The sequence below is a fragment of the Saimiri boliviensis genome, chromosome 11 (assembly GCF_048565385.1).
Source record: "Saimiri boliviensis isolate mSaiBol1 chromosome 11, mSaiBol1.pri, whole genome shotgun sequence".
NCBI lineage: Eukaryota > Metazoa > Chordata > Mammalia > Primates > Cebidae > Saimiri > Saimiri boliviensis.
In genome coordinates, this window is record NC_133459.1 from 114,950,959 (window position 1) to 114,970,125 (window position 19,167).

At 41.1% G+C, this 19,167-nt stretch overlaps 1 protein-coding gene across 1 annotated transcript in view; it reads left to right on the forward strand.

The window, feature by feature from the left end:
- ALG14 (ALG14 UDP-N-acetylglucosaminyltransferase subunit) overlaps window positions 1-19,167 on the forward strand; it is a 96,417-nt gene that overhangs the window by 27,198 nt on the left and 50,052 nt on the right. Inside the window, exon 3 of the mRNA XM_003933279.3 lies at window positions 13,929-14,060. Within this exon, the coding sequence (XP_003933328.1) occupies window positions 13,929-14,060 (132 nt within the window). The remainder of the gene's footprint in view (window positions 1-13,928; window positions 14,061-19,167) is intronic.

The window sequence follows — 19,167 nt, forward strand, 5'->3', positions numbered from 1 at the left end:
TTTTAAAAAATAAATTAATAACGACAACAACAACAACAACAAAAACCCTTGGCTATTAAAATTTTGATTGCAGCAATACAATTCAGTGAAGGATTGGAAGATCATATTGAAGAACTCAAGAAAAAGATTAAAAGCATAATGAAAGCATAAAAACAATAGAGAAAAGCAAGAAAATTAGACAACCAAACTGGATGTTGGAGGTCCATTATCCAGAAAGAACAAAGAAATGGGAAAAGTTCAAAATGAAACAAAATTATGCCCAGGCAAATTTCTAAAATAGAAGGACCTGACTTTTAAAATAAAAGGACTGTCCTGTGTCCAATGAAACTGTAGTCACAAGATATGTCCACAGTTTCAGAAATAATGATAATGAGAAGGTATCAGAAACTTTCAGAACAAGCAAGGGAGTCACATTTGAGGCCCAAATAGAAGTACATGGAGCAGGGTCTCAAACGGATTCCTCATGTACCCTCTCACAGAGGGTGTGGCCCACCAAAACAAGGGGCACCCAAAAGGGAGACTCGGCTCCAGGGATCTGGGCCTTGGACCAAGAGAGAAGGGAAGGGAATTCTTAGGACAGCAGTGAAGGGAGTTCCGGTGTGGAGACTTCATAGGTGGTCCTAGAGAGGCAGCCAGCTGGGAACAGAGCAGAGTGACAGAACTCCAGAAGAGATGATGCCAGGAGAGTAACAGTAATGATAAATAACCCCAAGAGTTTGACCAAACTGAGACCAAAGGAACTTTAAAACTGTGTGTGTGTGTTTGTATGTGTGTGAACATTCAAAGGACAATGAATGTTTTGAATGCAGAGGAAGGAGAGATCTCTGTAAGCTAGAGTGTTAGGTGGGGTGGGGGCTTCTTCAAAAGAATAGGGAGATATTGGTTGATTTTTGGTTTTGTCTTTGAATATTTTTCTGTATTTTCTAAAGTTACAATTAGAAACAGATATTTTTTAGAAACAAAACTAAGAATAGATACAAGCCCCAGTGGGAGTAACCACCTATTAATATGAAATATTTATTTTCTTTATAAATATCTAAATATTTATTTTCTAAAAAAAAAAAAATCCAAACACATACCATAAGCACCAATATTTTGAGGCTCATATCCTTTTATTTTAGAAGCACAAAAGTTTTGCTGCTAGTTTAATAAATAGGAATTATTTTGGTTTACATTCTTTTTTTTGGTTTTGCATTTTTGGTTTATATAAGAATCAGTGGCAGTTTGGTGGGTGCAGGATTGATCCACCAGCTCTTCTAAAATTAACATGACATTCTTCCACTAAACACCACCTACTGCTTTCCACAAGGTGGGGTGCTAACTTCACACAGTGGACTGAGATAGTGTACAGCTTGCTGAGATGTCTACATTGAGTGCATTTGTTGTTACCTTCCACAGTTCCTACGTGGTTTTTTGTTTTTTGTTTTTAAAGAGGCAGAGGTCCAGAGAGCTTAATTCACGCAATGTAACTGGTTGTCAGTAGGACCCATTTTGGGACATATTCATCTGTTCTCATACTGCTATAAAGCACTGTCTAAGACTGGGTAATTTATAAAGAAAGGAGGTTTAGGAGCAAGGCTCATCCCTGTAATCCCAACACTTTGGGAGGTTGAGGCGGGTGGATCACCTGAGGTCAGGAGTTCAAGACCATCCTACACAACATGGCAAAACCCCATCTCTACTAAAAATACAAAAATTAGCTGGGTGTGGTGGTGCGCACCTGTAATTCCAACTACGGGAGGGGCTGAGACTGGAGAATTGCTTGAACCCGGGTGGTGGAGGCTGAGTATCTGCCCAGGCTGGGGTGCAGTGGCACAATCATAGCTCACTGCAGCTCCGAATTCCTGGGTTCAAGCGATCCTTCTGCCTCAGGCTCCCAAGTAACTGGGACTACAGGCAAGGCCCATCGGATACCCAGTTAATTTTTTAATTTTTGTTTTTGTAAAGATGGGGTCTTGCTGTGTTGCCTACGCTAGTCTCCTGCCTTGACCTCCCAATCAGTTTTAAAAGAAATATTTGTAAACTACATGGTTTCCATTGTGGGGTTTTGTTCTCAGTTTGTAAACTATAATGTATATTACAACTCATGGTTTAACATAGTTACGGTTTTTGAGTGTGCTTAATGTATATGTGCACTTCTCCTCATTCACATGGACCTTAACTTACTGAATTACAGGTAAAGGTAAAAAAAAATCTCTTATTTGAAAGAAGACCAGACTAAATGAGTGAAATATTTGAATAAGAAAATATTTGTACTTAACTGCAAATAGAGATTCTGATGTGGCTATTTCCATGAATAGATTATTATTTTTGAAATAGTGTATCAGGTAAATGTAAACATGCTTCTAAAGTATTTTAAACAGCTTAAGTGATTAAAATTCCTCCCCAAATCTCAGTTATTCCTTCTTCTATCTCTAGCTCTAAGGCCAGTTAGGTTAAACTTTCTTTAAGTCATGTTCTGAATGGTTGAAATTAAAATAACTGGGAATAACACAGTACAGTTATTTCAACCTTGTGGTAATTTAACCAATTTCCCTATGCCAGTTACATTTGTATTATATGGGATTCTTACAACATGCAGAGCAGTAATTTATAATATAGTACTGCTGTTTCTCCATTTTAAAGCAAATTAATGGCATTCTAATCACCAATGTTTGGATTTAAAAACATAAATAGCCCAATTTTTTAAAAAATCTATACTATTGAGTACAAACATACAATTTCTTTTGTGCTGTTATAAAATAAGGTCGTGTCCTGTTTTAGAATTCCCTATGTCCTTCCTTTTGCAAAAATGGAGGCTGTTAGATCTTTTGCAGCCTTTAGGCCCAAGGAAATAATTCCAGTAAAATCTGTAGCACCTCCTGGCTTCCTGTCTCTTTCTCTTCATGAGGAAGAGGATCTCTTATAACACGTAGGAGAGAGAGCCCCAGCAAGCATCTCCTGCCTCATGATAATCCAGTTGGGTTATACTCCCATCTTTCAGCTAATCATTGTAGCCAGGAGTGATTCTTCCATGTTGCTTAAGCCCTTCCAGGCCTACTCTTAGAGGTAGGGTTGGGGTGAAGGAAACAGGCGGCAAATCCCACCATACCATCCAGCTGAGAATATGAGAGGAATGAGTTACCCAAAGGAAAATTGTGGTATTGTCAAAAGAAGGCATCAATAAAGGCTGAGAAGAGAACAAATGTCATTTATAAAAGGCTTTAAAAATCTTTTGAGCTGAAATCTCATAATTATTTAAGAAACCAACTACTTTTGATTTTCCCTGAAGTCTGAGAGCACCAGGCAAGGAGAGGCTTCTGGAAGTAAAGTGAGGAGTGGTTACAGGCCATGGGGCAGAGCTGGGGCAGCAGCCTCGTTTCTCTTTGACAAGTCAGTCTTGAACCAGGTGCGTGATCATGATGGCTCGTTAAGGATCCCTGATTTCAGCCAGGCCTCTGTGCTTCACAGCAGGAGACTGAGGTCCAGAGAGATTGATTCACACAAGGTGACTGGTTGTCAGCAGGACCCATTCTGGGACTGTATTCGTCTCTCATGCTGCTGTAAAGAACTGCCTGAGACCGGGTAATATATAAAGAAAAGAGGTTTGGGCTGAATGCGGTGGCTCATGCCTGTAATCCCAACACTTTAAGAGGTTGAGGTGGGTGGATCACCTGAGGTCAGGAGTTCAAGACCATCCTACACAACATGGTGAAACCCCGTCTCTACTAAAAATACAAAAATTAACTGGGTGTGGTGGCACGCACCTGTAATTCCAACTACTTGAGGGGCTGAAACTGGAGAATTGCTTGAACCTGGGTGGTGGAGGCTGCAGTGAGCTGAGATTGCACCACTGCGCTACAACCTGGGTGACAGAGTGAGACTCCATCTCAAAAAAAAAGAAAAAGTTTAATTGACTCACAGTTCTGCGTGGCTAGGGAGGCCTCAGGAAACTTATAATACTGGCCGAAGGCACCTCTTCACAGGACAACAGGGAAAGAATGAGTGCCCAGGAAAGGGAGAAGTCCCTTATAAAACCATCAGAACTCATGAGAACTAACTCACTATCACAGGGGAACCACCCCCATGATTCGATTATCTCCACCTGGTTTCTCCCACGACATGTGGGGCTTATGGGAACTACAATTCAAGATAAGACTTGAGTGGGGACCCAACCAAACTATATCAGGGACCCACAGCACTCTCACTCATGTGACACTTCATGGCACATCAAAACTATAAAATATCTACCAAGTACTTGAAGGACATACACATAAAAAAAAATTGTCGTAAATTATGGTCATCTTGATTCCATAATGATTAGTTGAACCATCCAACATACATTTAAAAATATACATTGTATTATTTTTAAATAGTTATGAAAGAAAGCCAAAACCTTTTTTGGTTGAATGAAATTTTACCATTTTAGCTTTGTCTTGTTTCCAAGATTTTTCAGTCGTGTGGCATTCACTATATAATAAATGTATTATATGTTTCAGTGTGTGGTAACAACAAAGAATGACTTCATCGACCACTTGATCTCCTCTGTTGTGGTTGATGATGCCATCTGGATCCTTTGGTGGAATTATTTCCATCTAAATCACTATAAACTCCTATTTAGTTTTCACGAATCTAAAGCCAGATACGTCTGTGGTTTTTTAACAGTGATGTAATTCTGGAACATACTTTGAAAGTTACAAGTTGTCATATACTGTTAGTATTAACTCAGTGTTTCAGACACTAGAAGGCTGAACTAAATCCATTTCTCTGGTTTTTTGCTCTTCAATATTCTACTCTTCTTGTCTCTCTTGCCACCATACATTTGGTTTTACATCAGTCAAGTCAATACCGGGAGCGTTGGGAGGCCTCGTGGTCATACAGAGTACTGTGGGACATGGCCCTGCTCTGCAGGAATTAGGTAGCGGAGATAGAAAGTTTGTTTCACTAAGGTATGTCTTTTTCTATATGACAGAGAAGAAGAAAGAGTCTTGCTTCCTTGGCCAGTTATGTGAAAGAGACCGGATTATGCTGAAGATAGGTATGTTTTGCAGGATATAGACCAGGCGTCCCCAAACTACGGCCCGCGGGCCGCATGCGGCCCCCTGAGGCCATTTATCCGGCCCCCTGCCGCACTTCAGGAAGGGGCACCTCTTTCATTGGTGGTCAGTGAGAGGAGCGCAGTACGTGGCGGCCCTCCAACGGTCTGAGGGACAGTGACCTGGCCCCCCCGTGTAAAAAGTTTGGGGACGCCTGATATAGACATTGAACTGCAAAGAAAGAAAGAGAGAAGAAAGAAAGAAAAGAAGAAAGAGAACGAAAGAGAAGAGAAGAGGAAGAAAGGGAGGGAAAGGGGGTAAAAGAAAGAAAACTAAAACATCCTTTCTAGGAACATAAAACCCAGCTGAGTGCCAGGTAGGAGCAGCAGTAAGACAGCAGAACTTGTCATTAGGGACTTGAGGCCTAAGGTTCTTTTTTTTTTTTTTTTTTTTTAATACAAATGGGGTTTCTCCATGTTGGTCAAGCTGATCTCAAACTCCCAATCTCAGGTGATTCACCCGCCTCGGCCTCCCTAAATGCTGAGATTATGGGCGTGAGCCACTGCCCCCGGCAAGGCCTAAGGTTCAGCAGAAAAGTCTGAGGATTTCTGAGGTCCTGCTGTGTCTTATTCTGGTTTTCCCCTAAGTGGCTTAGGGAACGTGTGTGGGGGCGGGGGGCGGGGCGGTCCTTGGCAGCAGCGGTAGGTGGGTTTGGTAAGCCAAGCCTACAGTGCAAAACAGGGCACAAAGGGCAAAGAGAGAGGAGGAGGAGAAGGGGAACTTAGTTCCCGTAGAAGCAGGGGAAGAGACAACAAACTGTGGATTTGAGAGTGAGCGATTTGAAAAATCAAAGAAGAAAAAGGAAATGGGTCCGGATGAGTAGCTGGCTGTACAGAAGAGCAGCAGGAGGCAGGTAGTAAACTTAATGGTTCAGCACCTTATATGCTGCGGAAGGCAGGTAGCTCCTCAGCAGTGAGGCACAGAGTTCCAAGCAAGGTCTAGAGAAGGGGGTGAGTCAGCAGCATATTTCAGAACACGTGGAAGAACTGGGTTCAGGTCCTGGTGCTGTCACCTTGGGAAAGTCCATATTCCTCATCTGTGAAGTGAGAAAGTTGGATTAGTATGTCTCTTACAACCCCGAGATCTCATGAGGTTAAGAGCGAGCATCTTCCCCCTCACCATCCCCCAGCATAGACCATAGACTAGACTTCTAGAAATTATAATGATAGCTGTGCACCGTGGCTCACGCCTGTAATCCCAGCACTTTGGGAGGCCAAGGCGGGCAGATCACCTGAGGTCGAGAATTCAAGACCAGCCTGACCAACATGGAGAAACTCCGTCTCTACTGAAAATACAAAATTTGTCAGGCATGGTGGCACATGCCTGTAATCCCAGCTACTTGGGAGGCTGAGGCAGGAGAATCACTTGAACCCGAGAGGCAGAGGTTGCAGTGAGCCAAGATTGTGCCATTGCACTCCAGCCTGAGTGGTGAGAGTGAAATCGCAAAAAAAAAAAAAAAAAAGAAAAAAAAGAAATTATAATGATTGTCATTTGTCTGTTCAGCAAGTTGTTTACTGAGTACCCATGATGTGCAAAACATCGGGCAGTGGGATTATAGCAGTGAACAAGATGAAATCCTTTCCCCTCATGGAGCTTGCATCCAGGAAGAAAGGCAGAGTACATGCAATCACATGTACACATAAGTGAACATATTAATTTGAGGTAGTGGTGATTGCTATGAAGATGTTAAAATAAAACAATGTGGCAGAGAGAGACCATATGTTTGGGGAAGAATTGTTTCCTGTCTGAGTGGATAATGTTCAGACAAGACCTGATGTGCAGGAAGGAGCTAGCGGTGAGACAGTCTGGGGGCAAATCAAACTGGTTAGAATGAGCAGAAAAGGCCCTTAGCAAGGAGTGGCTCTGACCCATTCAAAGAGCAGACAGAAGACCCGTGTGACTCAAGTGAATGAACAAGGAGGAATTAGAGAGGTGAGCCAGCCCCAGATTACATGGGACCTTGGGAGCAACTGGAAGTCATTTGGACTTTATCCTAAGTGCAGCGGAAAGCCTTTGTGGGGTTTTAAGCAGGAGAATGAAAGGATCTGCTTTGCATTATAAACAGACAGGTCTGGCAATTCTATAAAGAATAGGTTGTAGGGGAGCAAGAGGAGAAGCAAAGAGAGTAGTTAAGAGGCTGTTGAAGTAGTCAAGGTGAGAATTGGTAATGACTTGAACCGTGGTAGTAGCTGGGACATGTGGAATAGGTGGTTTGCTGTGGAATGTGTGTAGAGGTTTTGGAAGAACGAAACATGAGGACAACCTGCTCTCCTTTTTTTTTTGTCCCTGGCAACCTCATAGATCTTCATATCTAGAAGGAAACCTATGATAGATTCTACTATTTATTTGTTGATTTCTACCTTGGGAATACAGAAGGAGTAGCGTGTTGTGGTGGCAAATATGATAGTTCAGTTTTAAGTCACTATAGAAAGGCCTAGCAGATAGAGAAATACAAAAAATATATATACATATATGTACTTGTCAGCCCCAGTGGAATGGATTGAGATATAGGTTAGCAGCCCACAGTGTCCCCACAAGGGAAGAACTAACTTTCCCTTGGTCTATAAGAATTCAAGAAAGGACTGGCCCTGCTTGGGTCATATGGCTACTCCTGAACCAAATGGTAGTTCTGGGAGTGGGAGGCAGGAGTGGTAAAATGATGGAGCGGGGCTTGGGGCAGTGGCTTATGCCTGTAATCCCAGCACTTTGGAAGGCCAAGGTGGGCGGATCGTGAGGTTAAGAGATCGAGACCATCCTGGTCAACATGATGAAACCTCGTCTCTACTAAAAATGCAAAGAATTAGCTGGGTGTGGTGGCCTATGCCTGTAGTCCCAGCTACTCGGGCTAAGGCAGGAAGATCACTTGAACCCAGGCGGCAGAGGTTGCAGTGAGCCGAGATTGCGCCACTGCGCTCCAGCCTGGTGACAGAGCTAGACTCCGTCTCAAAAAACAAACAAATAAACAAACAAACAAAAAAGATGAAGCAGGCATCTTTTATGCCTCGCATCCCATTGCAGGACGTGAAGCTGGGTCAGGAACAGTTCTTTTAAAGCAAAGGGACAGACTAACAAACACTGTGTCTATAAAGATGCCTTTATTTAGGTTTATCCAGATGCCGGAACCCCTAGGGAATTCCTGGCCCAACTCATAGCAGTTCTGAATTGTAGCTGTCTAAACCTCTGTCTCATTCCCTGGTCTTCAAATGAATTTCTAAGACCAGAATACAAGCCTTGTATTGATTATTTTTCCTCCTTGACTTCTTTGTATATTTGATTATTTTCTAAAACTGTGCAAAAAAATAAACACTCTTTAAGATTTTGCCACAGCCTGGCTGCCAGTGTTTCCTTGAAGTGACACAGGACATCAGGTAACCCAGCACCCAGTTTATGTCAAGCATAGCTAATCTGAGGGCATTGTCCCCATCAGGATGGCCCGGGTTCCCATCTACTTAACTGCATGGCTGCATAGCAGGATTCATACAAAAACAGTGGGACAGAGAGTTTTTGAAGCAGGCAGGCGGATCACTTGAGATCAGGAGTTTTGAGACCATCTGGCCAAAATGGTGAAACCCTGTCTCTACTAAAAATACAAAAACTAGGTGGGTGTGGTGGTGTGTGCCTGTAATCCCAGTTACTCAGGAGGCTGAGGCAGGAGAATTGCTTGAACCCAGAAGGCAGAGGTTGCAGTGAGCTGAGATCATGCCACTATACTCCAGCCCGGGCAACAAGAGCTAAACTCCATTTCAAAAAAAAAAAAAAGTTCCTGGCTTCCTAGTGTAAGTTAGGTTCTAATGGAAGAGAAAGCAATACATAATAAGTATATAATATGCCAGTATCATAGATGCTATTTTAAAGCACACAGAAAGCTTGGTGATGGGGGAGGGAAGAATATGTGTATGTGGGGGTGGGGAAAGAGAAGGATAGGGTTATTTTAGAGAGGCTAGTCAGGAAAGATATCTCTGAGAACTGATATGCCACAGTGGTGGGGGGATGTGTAGGGGAGACTTGGCTTTATAGAGCAATCTCTTTTTGATAGGATTTTTAGTTACTTGAACTTACTACCAAAAAATAATGTGAGAAAGATTGGATGGGATTTGGAAGTGGAGGCTTCTCTAGTTCAGAGCCATAAGCCAGAGAGTGGCACCAGATGGACTCTCCTGTCCTGTGCCAGTCACCTTCATGTCACGGTTAGGACTTTCAGCTTGGCTTTCTTTTCAGCTACCACTTCAACTTTCATCCCTGACGTTGATACAGATTCTCCCATCATATTGACTCTTCAGGCTGTACTGAATAAGTATTCTCCTTTCTAACTTGGAAGAGGCTCCTCATTGCCCTGCCCTAGGATAACCATGTGCTTTATCGTTTAAATTGATACTTCTGAGAGCAGATGGGGCACTATCAATAATTATGCTGAGACAATAGTGTAAACCGAGACCATCCTCTGCAATCTAGATGATTGGTCGCTGTAGGCATGTGGTCATTGGCTGAGCTAGCTCCAGCATACAAGTGGAACCAAGACTCCCCTCCCAGCTAAATGCTGGTCTGGAGACTGGAAGTTGGCTCCTTGTATGGTGCATCCACAAGTCAAAAGAGAGGTCATCAGGCCAGGCAGGGTGGCTCAAGCCTGTAATCCCAGCATTAGGGAGGCCAAGGTGGGCGAGTCACCTGAAGTTAGGAGTTCCAGACCAGCCTGGCCGACATGGTGAAACCCCATCTCTACTAAAAATACAAAAGTTAGCCAGGCATGGTAGCAGATGCCTGTAATCCCAGCTATTCAGGATTCTGAGGCAGGAGAATCTCTTGAACCCAGGAGGTAGAGGTTGCAGTGAGCCGAGAACACGTCACTTTGACTCCAGCCTAGGTGACAAGAGCAAGGCTCTGTCTCAAAAAAAAAAAAAAATGAGAGAGAGCGAGCGAGAGAGAGAGAGAGAGAGAGAGAGAGAGAGGGAGGCCGGGCGCAGTGGCTCATGCCTATAATCCCAGCACTTTGGGAGGCCGAGGCAGGTCGATCATAAGGTCAGGAGTTCAAGATCAGCCTGAACAACATGGTGAAACCCTGTCTCTTAAAAAAAAAAAAAAGAGAGAGAGAGAGAGTTCATCAAATGTTAGTTACTTGTCTTGCCCTGCCCTCAGGCCTGATTTTCTATTTTATATCTTGGAGGTCCCTCCATTCCCATCCCGGAACATGATTGCAGTAGTTTCTGTTCTTCTTCTGAAAATGCCCTGGGACTTCCTAAACTCATTTTCTTAGCTGCTTCAGGCTGCTGCCAAGGATGAGATGTAGACTTTCATCCATGTCCAGGTCTAGGAAAGCTATCTCCAACCCCAGACACTTTTGCATAGGCCTTACCAGGCCTGGATATTTAAGTCCTTGGAGCCAAGGTGGACTCAGAGGAGCCAGAATCAAACTGATCACCTTTCCAGTCCCTTGGAACAGTGCCTGGATGTAATCCAGAAATATTGTTCATTGCCACTTCTTTGTAAAGTTATATACTCACAGCCTTAAAAAAATTAAAGGAACGTGATAAACACCCATGCTTTTTTAAAGAAAATATTATACGTATTGAAATTAGGCCACACAATTTGGTGGAAGTAACAGCCAAAAATTTTCTATGATGGAATTCTACTGCATTATTTTTATCACAATAACAACAATGACATGATATCTTACTGGATTCAAATGTAGTTTGTAGTATAGGTCCACAGTCCCTTAGTCTGAAATCCTAAAAAGCTCTGAAAACTGGAGAAAAAAAAAAATTCCAGTTTGTCCCAAGCTTATTTAATGGCAAAACCTGATTTGAATCAGCATGTAGCTTATAGTCTTTATTTATCCTATTTACTGTAAATATTAATGTTTTGTTGCAGAAATACTAGTATGTTTTATTTCTTTCCCAAACTCCGAAAGAGGATAGTATATAATACACGTTATATAAACCATATTGCCTATCCAAACACTTCTGACCCAAAAGGTTTCTCTGAGAAAGAATTTTGACTCTACAGTACTGCTTGGCCTATTACTTGTTTTTCAATTAATAATCTCCGCAAATTAGATGAGCATAAACCTCAAACAATTTGCTATTGCTTCTGTCCAGTTTATAGTTTGAGAACTACCCGGTATTAATTTCTAGTTCAATATTTAGTACCTTAAGCTTTTGGAAGGGAAAAAACAACAACATTGATCTGACAAAAGATTGATAAATAAAAATAGTGAATACATATTGAGCCCAGATCTCCCATTATACTCTGGCATGCCATGGAGAGAGGAGAAAATACTCTCTGCCATCATCTGAAGAAGCAGGGTGCTCACACGTTTCCATTTTCACTTTGTGCTGAGTCTATAAGAACTGCACTTCTGTCCTCTTGGAGCATAATAGAACCCTCCAAATGCAATATCACACCTTTTTCTGAGTGCAAAAAAGTAGTTATATGCTTTTCATTAGTTTAGAAAAAAGCTTTTCTATTCTTTTCTCAAGGAACATATTGTTTCTTAAGGCCAAAGGGAGAGGAAGAATGTATTAAATATTCAGTTCTTTACTTTCTGACTTAACTGTGTGGTAGCCAGTCTCCAAAAAAGCCCTCAATGATTCTCACATTCCAGTGTAGCCCCTTCCATATCAAATAGGGTTGACCTGTGTAACTAATATCAAACTATCGGAAATATCAAAATGTGATTTCTGAGGTCAGGTCATAAAAGACATTACAGTTTCTGCCTTGCCTGCCCTCTCTCAGAGCACTTACTTTTCAGAGGCTGGCTGTTGCGTAATGAGAACGCTTAAGGAGCCCTATAGAAAGATCCATTTGGCAAGGAACTAAGGATACCAACCCACAATCAGCACTAAATGGCCAGTCATAGGAGTGAGCCACCTTGGAAGTGGATTATTCTGCCCTAATCAAGCCTTCAGATGACTGCAGCCCCAGCCACCCACTTGATTTCAAGTTCATGAGTCACTATAAGCCAGATGAGTCACTGTAAGCCAGAATAACTCAACTAAACCAATCCTGGGTTCCTGACCCACAGAAACTGTGAGAAACAGAATATATTTGTGGTTTAAACTGCTAAGTTTGGAGGTAGTTGTTACACAGAAATAGGTAACCAGTATACCTGGAACTTTGATTCAGGGAAAATACATTGGTTTCTCTTGATTATGAAAATAATACCACTTTCTTGTTGCAAATTTCAAACATATTCAAAGATATTCCGACCTGAAAAATGAAAATATCCTATAATGTCATCCTCTCTATAATTTGTAGCATGTAGTTCCAGTTCTAGATGTTTTTCTTTTTCTTTCTGTTTTTTTTTTTTGTTTTTTTTTTTGTTTTTGAGACAGACTCTTGCTCTATAGCCCAGGCTAGAGTGCAGTGGCAGGATCTCTGCTTTTTGTAAACTCCGCCTCTGACATTCAGCAGTTCTCCCACCTCAGCCTCCCAAATAGCTAAGATTACAGGCACTCAACTAATTTTTGTATTTTTTATATTATTTTTAGAGAATGGGGTTTCACCGTGTTGGCCAGGCTGGTCTTGAACTCCTGACCTCAGATGATCCACCCACCTGGGTCTCCCAAAGTTCTGGGATTACAGGTGTGAACCACCATGCCCAGCCCAGTTTCAGATTTTTAAAATACAAATACTAATGCATGGGCCAGATGTGGTGGCTCAACCCTGTAATTTGGGAGGCCAAGGTGGGTAGATCACTTGAACACAAAAGTTCAAGACCAGAATGGGCGACGTGGCGAAACCTGTCTATACAAAAAAATTAGCTGGACGTGGTGGCTCACACCTGTGGTCCCAGCTATTGGAGGCTGAGGTGAGAAGATCTGGGTGTGGTGGCATATGCCTGTGGTTCCAGCTACTTGGGAGGCTAAGGTGGGAGGATCACCTGAGCCCAGGGAGGTCAAGGCTGCAGTGAGCTGTGATTGCACCATGCACTCCAGCCTGGGCAACAGAGTGACACTTTGTCTCAAAAGAAACCAAACAAACAAATACTAATGTGTGTGTGTATGCATGTGAGTATTTTGTTAATTGATGCTGGATTATATTAAACATGCTGTCTTCCAGCTTGCATGATTCACTTAATGTGTCTTGGGATATCTTCCATATGATTTCAAATAGTTCTATGTCATTTGTTAATATCTCCATATATTTTACTGTATGCACTTCTCCATTCCCTACCGGAGAACATTTGGTCTAGTTTCAGTTTCCACAAATACAAACAATGATATAGTGGGGTAATCTGTGGGATATATTCCCAGAAGCAGAAATGCTGAATCAAAGGGAAACACATTTAAAGTTCTGATAGATATTTCCAGATTGCCCTCCCAAAAAGCTGTACCCATGTATTTACCCAGGGAATGTGAATGTCTGTTTCCCTGCACTCTCAACAACACTGGGTATCCATTGTCATTGCCAACTAGGTTGGTGAAAATGACTTGTTTTCTGTTGTGCTTAATTGTTAGCCATCTTTTTATATGTTTATCATTATTTGTATTTCTTCTGTTTAGAGTTATCTGTCCATCTTTGCCCATCTTGATACTAGGTTACCTGTCTTATATATTGACTAGTAAGAACTCTTTGTATATGAACAGGTTAAATTATTTGCCTGAAACATACTTTATAGAAACTTCCCCCAATTTGTTGTTCAAACTGACTTGAACATTTTTTGAATCATAGAACTTCTTTGTCATGTGTGATACCATTTGATGTGTTATATAAAGCATGAGATAGGCTTTACAACTCTAATTTTAAAATGGTTAAAATGAAAATTTAAAATAAGCAAGAAAGCACTTCAATTCCTACAGCTGTTAACTTTAGATATCAGTGACTCCATTGATTTGGATTCCTTCTGTTTCCTTCTAGTATACCAAATACTACATTCACCGAATTCCAAGAAGCCGTGAGGTTCAGCAGTCCTGGCCCTCCACGGTGTTGACCACCTTGCACTCCATGTGGCTCTCCCTCCCTCTGATTCACCAGGTGAAGCCAGATTTGGTAAGTAAGACCCTCACTAAGGAGAGAGAAAGTAACTCCCTGTAGATCTTTCCTTACTAACAGGACATACTGTTTTCTTAAACAGTTACCATTTATCAGTGTGCCAAGTAGTACCCAAGACCCAGAACTGGCTGGTGCCTTGATCTTGGAATTCCCAGGCTCCAGAACTGTAAGAAATAAGTATCAGTTCTTTTTTCTGAGATGTAGTCTCACTCCGTCGCCCAGGCAGGAGTACAGTGGCGCGAACTTGGCTCACTGCAACCTCCACCTCCCTGGTTCAAGCAGTTCCCCTTCCTCAGCCTCCTGAGTAGCTGGGATTACCGGCACCCACCACCACGCCTGGCTAATTTACAGGCATGAGCCGCCACACCCAGCCTGTGACCAGTAATCTTTGATGTTATTGTTGTAACTGTTTGGGGATACTGTGAACTTAATAAGACTTACTCAGTAAATGTATGTGTTCTCACTGCTCCAACAACCTGCCATCCCCTGTCTTTCTGTCTGTCTCTCCCCTTGGGCTTCCCTCTCTGTGAGACACAATAATATTGAAATTAAGCCAGTTAATAACCCTGCAGTGGCCTCTCAGTGTTGAAGTGAAAGGTAATGTTTCGCATGTTTTGCATTTTAAATCAAAAGCTAGAAATGACTAAACTTAGTGAGGAAACCATTTGCAACAGGCTGTTAGCCAAGTTGTGAATGCAAAGAAAAAGTTCTTGAAGGAAATTAAAAGTGCTGTTCCAGTGAACACACTGGTTTCATGATAAGTACATAAAATAGCCTCCTTGTGTTGATATGGAAAAAGTTTGAGTGATCCGGATATAAAATCAAACCAGCCACATTCCCTTAAGCCAAAATCTAATTCAGGACAAGATCCTAATTCTCTTTAATTCAGTAAAGACTGAGAAAGGTGAGGAAGCTGCAGAAGAAAAGTTTGAAGGTAGCAAAGGAGATTGGTTAAGGCTTAAGGAGAGAAGCCATCTCCATAGCACAAAAGTGCAAGGTCGAGCAGCAAGAGCTGATGTAGAAGCTGCAGCAATTTAGGCAGAAGATCTAGCTAGATAATTGACTAAAATGGCTACACTAATCCACATATTTTGCATATAGACAAAACAGCCTTAGATTCAAAGATGTCATTCAGGACTCTCATGGCTACACAGGAGAAGTCAATGCCTGGCTTCAAAGCTTCAATGGAGACAGCTGAATCTCTTGTTAGGGGCTAATGGAGCTGGTGACTTTAAGTTGAAGCCAGTGCTCATTTACCATTCTGAAAATCCTTGGGCCCTTAAGAATTATGCTGATTCTATTCTGCCTGTGCTCTGTAAATGAAACAACACAGCCTAGATGACAGCACATCTGTTTACAGCATGGTTTATTGAATATTTTAAACCCAGTATTGAGACCTACTACTGAGAGACAAAGCTTCCTTTCAAAGTATTACTCCTCTTGACATTTTTGGGCTGGATGATTTTTATTTTTAAAAAATACAGTATATTACTGCTCATTGACAATGCACCTAATTACCCAATAGATCCAATGGAGGTATACAAGGAGATTAATGTTTTCATGCCTGCTAAGACAGCATCTACTCTGCAGCTCATAAATCAAGGAGTAATTTTGACTTGCAAGTTTCATTATTTAAGAAAACATTTGTAAGGCTATAGCTGCCATAGATAGTGACTCCTGTGATGAATCTGGACAATGTCGATTGAAAACCTTCTGGAAAAGATTCACCATTCTAGATGCCATTAAGAACATACTTGATTTATGGGAAGATGTCAAAAAACAGGAGTTTGGAAGAAGTATACTCCAACCCTCCTGCATGACTTTGAGAGGTTCAAGACTCAAGTGGAAGAAGTAATTGCAGAGATGATGGAAATAGCAACAGAGCTAGAATTAGAAGTAGAACCTGAAGATGTGACTGAATACCTGCAATCTCTTGATGCACCTGACTAGGACCCTACTCTGTGACAGGATTTATACTGTGCACTCGAGGTATAAAAGTAAACACAGGCCAGGCGAGGTGGCTCATGCCTGTAGTCACAGCACTTTGGGAGGCCGAGACGGGCAGATCACGAGGTCAAGAGATTGAGACCGTCCTGGCCAACATGGTGAAACCCCGTCTTTACTAAAAAATACAAAAATTAGCTGGGCATGGTGGCCCGTGCCTGTAGTCCCAGCTACTCAGGAGGCTGAGGCAGAAAATTGCTTGAACCCAGGGGGCAGAGGTTGCAGTGAGCCGAGATCCTGACACTGCACTCCAGCCTGGCACCTGGCGACAGAGCAAGACTCTGTCTCAAAAACAAAAGTAAAACACAGCTCTACTTCTAAGTGGCCTGAGGTGATCTGTGAAAATGGCTCACTATTCACTTGACCCAGAAAATCCCATAAAAGTCGTGCAAATCAAGAAGTGCAAGTCTTCATGTTCACTTTAAGAACATCCATGAAATTGCCCATGCCAGAGAGACCTACATAACCAAGGTTATGTTGCTTGTCAGTGTGGCATAACTCCAATTTTCTTTAGAAATGTATTAGATTCTGCCAGTATTAGCTAACTTGCTCAATTAAAAAGTTATCTAGTATTTTTGAAAAATATCTTTAATGCAGGAGGTTCTATAAGGGATGAATAAAACAGCTCCTCACGAAGCATATACTTTAGCTTCAGGGAAAATGGAGTAAAGAAATAACAAGTAGACTTGATATACAGATTAATTCCATAGAAAATAATGACCCTATTTAAATCAGAAATGATTCTTCCTCTCTGCAGCATACATTAAAGTATTTTTAGCCTGTTTTAGTATTCAAGATTCTCTTTATTTAAAATATATATATATATTTAGAGATGGGGTCTCACTGTATTGCCCAGGCTGGTCTTGAACACCTGGGCTCAAGCCATCCTCCCACCTCAGCCTCCCAAAGTGGTGGAGTTACAGGCTTGCCCAACCTCTAGTTTCTTAAGAATGTGCAACTTAGGTTGTTTATTTAAGATATTTCTTCTTTTCTAATACAAGCATTTAATGGTATACATTTTCCTCTCAGCAACTGCTTTCGTTTCATCCTACAAATGTTGATATATTGCACTTTCATTCAGTTCTAAGTATTTTTTATGTTCTTCAAGACTTCATCTTTGACCCACAGGTTATATACAGTGTTTTGTTTAATTTCCAAGTGTTGGGAGATTTTCCCTATTATCTTTCTGTTATTGATTTCTAGTTCAATTTCACTATGATCAAAGGACATGCTCTATTTTAAAATATATTGAGTTTTTTAAAATCCAGGATATGGTTTGTCTTGTTGAGTATTCCTTGGGCATTTGAAAAGAATATGAATATAACAGTCTGTGAATATAATTGTCTTTGAGATCCTGTTTGATGATGCTGTTGAGTTTTTCTGTATCTGCTGTTTTTCTAACAGTTCTGTTGCTTGCTCAAAGAGTCATGGAACACTGTTAACCCTTCTAAAACTATGTCTAAATAGCCTGATTGATCTCAGCCCTTCATAATCTCTTCTATGTTCTTCTGCTAATGTAAACAGTGATCCCACATTAAAATGAATTTTAAATATTCTATTTGCTGGTACTCTTTTGTATCTCGAAGCCTGAAGATTTTTTCACTATTGTGTCTTTAGTTTTTTTCTAAAAGTAGAAGTCTCTGAGTCAGTCTTAGAGTGAGTAGGCTAGTCTCAGATTCTCCTGAAAATATACTCCTGAAAAGGAATTGGTTGGTTTCAAAGAGAGGAAGAGAAAATTTAATTTGTGAGACTGCTGATTATTAAAGTAAGAGGACCTTATTTGAGGGGAAAAGATCCGTAAAGTTCTCCAGGGTAAAGGCCAAGTATTTTTTGCGTTTTCCATGGTCCCTTTCTAGAAAAGCTTCCACATATTTGTGGAATGACTTAAAAATAAATGAATGAATACTGGACAAAGTGAGTCATCACAAAAAACAAAGACACCCACTCCCTACACTGGTGCTCTTCTCAGGCTTTATTAAGAGTCTGAAAAAACAGGAGGGCTTCCAAAGTCTGCAGTGTTTGATTACTGGCTTCATTCTACCCTGGCCATTATCGAATAACTCAAGGAAAGAGCTCTGCATACAAAAATGAAACCTAATTTAATTTTTAATCAAGTAAAAAATAAATTTCAGATTCTCTATGTATAACAAATTGAAAAGAAATAGACCATTTCGGCCTGATACTCTGCTTCTTTGCCTGAAGCTGGTTTAATTCACCATGACAAATTTAGATGTACTTATTACATCTACACTCACTCACGCTTTGCATGAAAGAAGGCCATTATTTTATTTAGTCATTTTTTTCCAGGTTCCATACCCAGTTTGAACTGTGAGATGTCTGAGTTCATAGCAGTAGAAAGTTGACAGCCAGGTGTGGAGGCTCACACCTGTAATCCCAGTACTTTGGAAGGCCAAGGCAGGCAGATCACTTGAGGTCAGGAATTCGAGACCAGGCTGGCCAACATGGTGAAACCGCCTCTCTTCTAAAACTACAAAAATTATCCAGGCATAGTGCTGTGTGCCTGTAATCACAGCTACTTAGGAGACTGAGGCAGGAGAATTGCTTGATCCAAGGAGGCAGAGGTTACACTGAGCTGAGGTCACTGCACCCCAGCCTGGGGGATAGAGCAAAAATCCATCTAAAAAAAAAAAAAAAAAAGTTGATAACATGGATGGTGGGTTATTGTCTATGAGTAGGATACTGTGATTTTTTTTTGTTGTTGTTTTGATTAGGTATTTTCTGTGGTGAGCCACAAACTAGGTGACACCAAGATGATCACTGTTTGTATAGTATTTAAAATTTTTATTAGCCTACTAATTAACATGTATTTGAAATATTAAGAAGAGGCAATTAACTTCTTGTTGACATGCTAGAACTCTTACAGGAACTTTTTCTCCTTAACTGTTATTTATTTGATTCTCTTTGTATAATGACCTTCATCTGGTATTGTATTTTGTGGTGATCAAAAAACTTTATAACATGTTCAATGGAAACTTGGCTATACAAAGAAAAGGTCAGCTGTCCCAAGATGCTTATCTGTAAATGGAATTAAGTGAGAGTAAGGTTTTTCAAGCCAAGTCAACTGAGAAACAATTAGACC